We start from the raw sequence: 7,129 nt of genomic DNA, 5'->3' as shown, positions 1-7,129 counted from the left end.
GAGGAAGTCCCAAGACCTGAGGAGGCTCCTTGAAGCTGTGGGCAGGAGGATCGGCATCTGCCGGCTTCCAGGTCTCCCTGACCTGTCTGCTCTCTGCCCCTCCATACACCCTACGTGCCGTGGCTCTGTGCAGTGTGCGTAGATAGTGCTCGCCTGGGTCTGTATTGTTTGTCGTGAAAAGCTTAGTGGACTGGCCAGGCTGTGCCACCTTCTCCAAGCAAAGCCATATGAAGCCTCTACTCAGACTCCCCACTCTGCACACACTCACTCCTGCCTCTCTGGTCTCCTCTGGCCTCCTGGCCAGACTGGGCTCATTGTCATAGCTGCCTGCCCATCTGCATGAACACCAGGCAGCTCCCAGGGGGGCCTCAAAGCTCTAATCCTTAACTCCAGGATTAGCTCCCCACTGCACTGAGACCTGCCAGCCCACTCCCAGAACATTTCAGACTCTCCCCTCCTCCCCACCTCAATCTAAACGCAGTGCTACACCCTCCAAAGTGGACTAGAAAGAAATCCATGACTAGGGGCTGCAAGGACCCATCATCCTGCCCACACAACCCTAATTAAGTAGACTGGAAGCTGACTATTTTCATTTCAGCTAGGAGTTCCAATCCTGCCTCCCTGGAAGTCCAGTGCATCGTTCTTGTCCTTGCATAGTTTTCTCGCCCCACCCCCTCCAGCTTCATGCTCCTTGTTGTGCTCAATAAAATGGACATATTTTTCTCTACAAAGCTTCATTTTATCCTTTCAAAGGCAGAAGCAGCTCAGGGACCTAAGTCTGTCTGGAGTGGAAGGTACCTGGACAGGTGCAGGTCAGGTCGGAAGGAGCAATCAGGGCTGGTGTGTATCAGGAGCCGGCAGTGTGCCGGGCACCTAGTAACAAACATGAGCTACCCCATTCACAACAACAGGAGCAGGTTCTGCAGAGCCTGGCTCCAGTGTCCATTCTCTTAATGGCTGTATTAGAAGAACATGAGTTTGAGGCCCAGCTCTGCCCTCCTCTGCCACTTCTGTGACCTTGGGTGAGTTCCTTGCCTTTTGTGCCTTGGTTTTCTCATTTGTCTGATGGGAATAACAATGCCACCTACATCATGAGCTAATGCAAATGTGTCCAACACGGTGTTCAATAAATAAATAAAATGATTAATAACGATCAAGAAGTTAATGTAGATAAGATGCCTAGCACTGTACCTAGGCTGTGGTTAGCACACAAATATTCATGCCATTCCATATTTGCACATGTGCACATGTGTGCATGTGTGCACTGCGCGCGCGCGCGCGCGCGCACACACACACACACACACACACACACACGGCACATACTCTTTGAGATCTCTTTGAGATCCCTAGAGACATAGATCCTAATGTAAGTCCTACCTCTTGAGAGCTGTGTGAATCTGGCCATATTACTTCCGGCTCTGAGTTTCTATTTCCACATCTATAACTAGAAGCTGGATTGCTGTTCAAAGGTGGGAACTGTTCCTCTGGCCTCCCAAGGTTGAGGTCTATCCGGTCCTGAAGCAAAAGGGCCTAGTCTCCCTAGGTACAGGTGATGAGCAAGCTAGACTGAGCAAGTAGGGCAGCTCAACGGTCTTGAGCTCATAGGAACTCCAATGAGAGTCAGAAATAAATGACAAAAGTTTATTGAATGGGAAGACAGACCATTTTCCCTCCCTGAGCTTCTAGTTCCTTTCCAAAGATTTTTATTGGACTTTTCATTTTCACATCTTTTTTCATTACATTTTTGTGTTGGTCCAGGATTCAGTCACAACAGAGGACAAGGACAGAGACATTGCCCAGTTTGGGTCTCTCCACTTGGGAATTTCCAGGCATGATGACAGACCCACCTATACCACCTCTATCCACAAATGTAGCTGTCCCATCAGTGCAGGCTCTTCCTGCTGCCCACCTGGGTGGTCCAGGTGTGCCACAGGTGGCATCCAAGTCTCCTGGAGTCAGAAAACATTCCACCCGATCTGCCCCCTCCCCAGAAGCAAAGGGAGCTGGAGATCATTTGCAGGTGGCATAATAGAGCACACGCCCATTGATGTGGTCGCGGATCTGCTCCACGCGCTTCTCCAGTCCTGTCAGGTCTGCTGAGCGCAGCATGATGGCCTGGCTCCCCTGCAGCAGCTCCGACTCCATGTCTGAGGCAGATGGAACAGTGTGGGGAGGAGGAGTGGATGGTGAGATACCCAAAGACTCCCATCCCTTCCCCTTCCTCCCCCTGCCTGGAGGCAGCATGGGCAGGAGAACCAATTCGGCAGAGGCTGGCCTCCAGGTGGCGGTCACTGAAGCCTCTCCCCTCTCTCCAGTCCTGGAGACCCCCAATTCTGATTATCCCCTAACCCCTCACCCCTCTTGTCTTCTCTAGGCTCTCTCAGTTGTACCAGGCTGATGGGGGCAAGGATACTGATACCAAGATTAGCAGCCCAATGCTGTTGGACCCGGACAGGGGCCATCCTACCAGTAACACTTAAGTAGGCATCTTGACACTTGCCCACTCTCCCCGCCAAAATGTTCCCCCAGATTAATCTAGTTCTTCCTACCCCACCCCCATCCTGGTCCCTTCTGATTATATGTGAAGGCTTGAAGAACACTGAAAAATGACCCAGACTGGCCTGTGTCCCCTAGGCAGGAGTCCCCTGTACCACATTCCCCTAGCCTATATTTCACCAAAAATAGGGAGGGAGCACAACTACCTTACAAGGCTCCAACTTTAGGCAGCTCTGATTATTTGCTAAGTCCTCTTCTCAGACAACTAAAATCTAACCACTTCTTGCTTCCACCCAATTGTCCCAAGACTGTCTCCTGGGTATTTAGGAATATATCTGCTCTGCTCCCACATGGAAGTCCCACACATTTCTGAGGCTTCGTTTTCTCCAGGTTAAAGGTCTCCATTCCTCATCTGGTACAATTGCTGCGTCCCTCCCTCTGTTCCCAGTGACCCCAGGCACTCTCTTCCTGATGTGTGCAGGTTTGTCAATATCCCTTATGAAGGAGAACATAAGACAGTGTCAGCCAGTGAACATCCACATGGGCCTCCAGGTTGATCAAATCTTGAAATACATCCATAGTGGTGGTTATATTACTGCTGTTCCATTTCAGGGCCCCATTTCCAAAGGCCTCCTTCATGCATAATCCTCACCATTATCTTCCAATTAAAGTAAATTCTTTCAAGTAGGTAAATGTCCATTCCAATGCTATGACCTGAAACTATTCTAGTTGGTGGGTATGTGCTGCACCAGTTGCTAAGTAGTTTGAATATCACCCCCTAAGCATTTACTGATCCCCCTTACTTTGGCTGCTTTGTGTTTATTAGCTCTCAGTAATAGCAAGACATTGCTGCTTCAAAACAAGCCTGCAGTTACTCAGAACTCTTGGGACTTTCTCAGGTGAGTAACAATTTGTGACATGAGCCACTGAGAAGCCAGTCTCTCCTGAGCTGTACTTGTGGTCTAGGCCCACAAAGGCCAGAGGGAAGGTTTATCCTTACTTAATTTCATCCTGTTGGTTTCATCCCATCTTTTTCATCATTTGCAATTGCCTGGTGTATTAACTCTCTGTCATACACAGATTTGACAAACAAATTCTTTATCTTCATACAGAGCATTGATGGGCAAGGCCAGGAAAAGCACTGACCCAGGCTCTGGTTCCTTCCTCGAGTTTAGCTCCTTGCCCTTTATGGGTGGGTGGCCACAGCCTCCCATTTCTTCATTATGAACCCACCAATCCAACCTTCTCTATGGTGTCCACTTAGCTACCCACTGAGGATTTTGCCAAAATTCAGAGAAACTATGCAGCATTTACTGAACACACCAGCCCAGTGATGCCACCCACCATCACAACTTAGAGAATGAGTGGCTTCTAGATTCCTTATTCCTCTTTATGAGGAAAGCTCAGAACCATTTTAAAAGCTATTATCATGATGTCTCTGCCATATTCAGAACCTCTGGATTGTTCCCTGCCACATGCAGGGCCAAGTCTACCCTCTTCATCTGGGTTGGAGGCCAGCCACGTGGAGCTATTCTATGTCTCTCCCACAGGTCCTGGTCAACCTCCTCTCCTGTTGGCCGATTCCTGTCCCATCCTCAAGACATGCCTTGTTCCTTCTCACCCCCTTCTCACCTTCACTGAACATTTCTCTCAGAAGTAATTGGTCTCCTTGAACTCATTAGTCATGTCCCTTTCACAGGCCACCTCAGGCTATTACATACAGTTTGGGGTACCGTTCACATGATAGGGAAAATGACCTCATCTGGAGTGCAAGCTTCTTCGGGGCAGGCCAAGTCAATGTGAGCACTTCTGATTCCCGACAGCGCTGTCACACATGCTAACCCTGATTGACCTCACTCCCTTAGCACTGCTGCTCCAACCAGAGTAGACCTCAGCAGCCCTGGGTGGGGGATCAGCCTTCAGGGATTCCCAGCAGTCCATGCCCCTCACCTTGCATCCTGTCCATCATCTCCATGGTCTCCTCAAACAGTTCCTCTGCCTCTGTCTTGACAGTCAGGATCCGACTGCCCTGCTCACCCAGCATGGGACTCCGACTCAAACGGTCCTTCAACCCAGCATACTTTTGCTTTATTCTCTCAAAGTCCTGAAAAAAATAGAACCACCTCAGTATCACCATCATCAGTCCAAAAGTGCTGTAGCTAAAGCACTTGACATCACCTGAATCAACACACAATGATGAGGTGCCTCCTACTATCCCCCATGCACATCTTTCACCTATAAAACCACTATGCCCCAGATTATGTCTTAAAATTTTGCATTCCCCTCCCTCCATCTCTCGCTCCTGTCACCCCCCACCCATCTCACTTTAAGCATAATGCCAAACACATAATCATAGGTTCATATTAAGGTGTCATTTAAAAGCATATTTGGCAATCTTGGGAGAAGCAGGTGGCATACTTCAGACACTGGGAGAAGCTCTTCAATCTTCTCTGGTCTAATTCTGATAGGGATGGAGCCCAGATCATTGGTCTAAGCTGAGTGCCCAGTCCAGGGATTAAGGAGACAAGCTCCAGATAACACAGTAAGAAACCTGCTTTATAGATGAGCTTTGGGCAGGGGTGAGTGACCGCCTCATCTGTAGACAGCTCCAGATGTCTCAACTGGACTGGATCATCTTCAGCATCCCCAAACCAGTTACACAAAGGCAGTGGAGGCTAAATTTGAGTTAATCCTGAAGCCCTTCACTGGCTATGTTTTGTTGGGCTAACTTGCCCTCTCTGTACCTCCTGGGCACTCAGTGCCCGCTGGCTGGCACCCTCTGCAAGCTGCTGGGCCTGGGCTGCCTGTGCCCTCTGCTGCCGGGCCTGGCGGTGGAGCTCCTCCATCCGTGCTCGGAAGTCACCCAGCTGCTCCCTCATGCCCATCACCAGCCTTTCTGCTGGTCCCAGGACCTGCTGAACCTTTGTGGAAAAAGAGAGAAAATCTGAAAGTTTGTAGTGACTCTTACAGGCAGCCAGAAGCCTGCTTCTACCATCCTTTCTCCCACTTTACAGACAGGGAAAAGTCTGTTCAACCAGGACATCCCAATGGTTCTCCCTAAGCTCCTGCCTGTCCATGATATCCAGGCCTCCTCCTTCTCCAGCTCAGCCAACCCCACACCTGCCTTAGGGTCTACCCCTGCTTTTTCTGCATCCTGGCCAAGAGCTCAAAACCAGACTTGAGGCTTGTAAACCAGCCTTCTCAAGACCTCCAGCTTGGTCAACAAGGTCACTTACTAGCATCTTCTATACCTTATGCCTAAATCTGTCTATTCATTCTAAAATGGGGGAGAAGAATCTATAAGGCCTCACCTCAGCAACCCTGTCCTGGATAAGTTTAAGGGAGCGGCTGGTGCCTTGCATGGTGTCCTGGGCCTCCTGCAATGCCACCGTGCCCTGCCGCAGGTTCCCAACCACATCCTCTACCTGGCCTTCCACTGCGTGAGCTCGGCTCCTAAGGAACAGGAAGGAAGAGCAGAGAGAGAAGGAGTGAACAGTGAATGATAAATGTGTAGTTTAACTCAGGCACCAGCCTGAGAGAACACCCTTTCCAGCTGAGACAAAGAGCAGGGACAATACTAGCTCCGTAGCTCTTCCCTCCTGGGACCCCACCAAGAAGGGATAGTGATGTGTGTTATACCTAAGACATCTTCTCTGCCATTTCTTTTATGGAAGACAGGATCCAGTAAGTGAAGTGAAACCTGGACTTTTCATGTCATTTGACCACAGTAGGCAGCACGCCCCACCCCCGTGTCCTAGCCCTTTGTTCCTCTCTTTCAGAAACAGGGTTGAGGGACAAAACATTAGCCCAATCCTGGGTAGGGAGAAACTCAGGGCCCAAGGCCCTACCTGGCCTGCTCAGCCTCAGTCTGGAGCCTGCGGGCCTGCGTAATGTCCTGCTTGGTCTGAGACAGCACCAGGTCCACGTTGGGGAGCCTGGCTGCGATGGCCTGGATCTCGTTCATCTTCCGCAGGACTGTAGCCGAGTCCGTGGGCAGCCACAGAGCCAGCACAGCCTCGCTGACCTCCTGGATGGTGGCTGCATCCATATCAGGGTCTGGAAGACAGCCATCCATCAGACTGGGGAGGCCACTCAAGGATAGCAGCCTCTTAAACAGCACCACAGACAATGCCTCTGTGGCCCTTCTGATGTGGCCCCCCAGAGAAATACTGCCCACTCTCAAGCAAACTCAGGCGCCCATTCTCTAGGAATTTCCAGAGATGCTGTAGGATGATTGTCCTGTGTTCTGTGCTGTGGGGAGGAGGCGTGTCAGCACAGCTGTGGCAACTAAGTGTCTGGTGCCACAGGAAGCTGCGGGCTGGGAGGAGGAGGAGCTGGTGCGCCCGACAGCTGGTACTGAGCAATGTCTGCTGCAATCAGCCCCAAACTGAGGGGAGCAGTCAGGGACCGGAGCTGCTTCCTTGGCCATGAGACTGCTTCCCAGCCCCCCTCCCAAAGAAGTGCTCAAAGGCAAATAAGGATTAGCACTCTTTGCTGGAATGTCACCTTCTCAGAAGCCAGTCGTGGACCTCCATCCACACTAGAGCCAGACTTCTCATCCTCTTTTTCTGCCTTATCTTCCTCTCCAGTGCTTACCACCCATGTGCAAATGCTGAACTCATTACCTGGTTTT

At 50.6% G+C, this 7,129-nt stretch overlaps 1 protein-coding gene across 5 annotated transcripts in view; it reads right to left on the bottom strand.

The window, feature by feature from the left end:
- Window positions 1-1,627: 1,627 nt before the first annotated feature.
- The window catches only part of Lamb3 (laminin subunit beta 3), a 149,837-nt gene continuing 144,335 nt past the window's right edge, over window positions 1,628-7,129 (bottom strand). For all 5 annotated transcript variants that reach the window (XM_071600110.1, XM_071600108.1, XM_027934739.2 and 2 more), the window contains 5 exons: window positions 6,345-6,552; window positions 5,808-5,949; window positions 5,241-5,417; window positions 4,447-4,600; window positions 1,628-2,147 (listed from right to left, as the gene is read on the bottom strand). In XM_071600110.1, coding sequence (XP_071456211.1) covers window positions 2,011-2,147; window positions 4,447-4,600; window positions 5,241-5,417; window positions 5,808-5,949; window positions 6,345-6,552 — 818 coding nt within the window. In that variant the 3' untranslated portion in view covers window positions 1,628-2,010. The remainder of the gene's footprint in view (window positions 2,148-4,446; window positions 4,601-5,240; window positions 5,418-5,807; window positions 5,950-6,344; window positions 6,553-7,129) is intronic.

This window comes from Marmota flaviventris, chromosome 12 (genome assembly GCF_047511675.1).
Source record: "Marmota flaviventris isolate mMarFla1 chromosome 12, mMarFla1.hap1, whole genome shotgun sequence".
NCBI lineage: Eukaryota > Metazoa > Chordata > Mammalia > Rodentia > Sciuridae > Marmota > Marmota flaviventris.
Note: the sequence above shows the minus strand (reverse complement) of the source record. Positions and strands in the feature narration are given on the sequence as shown.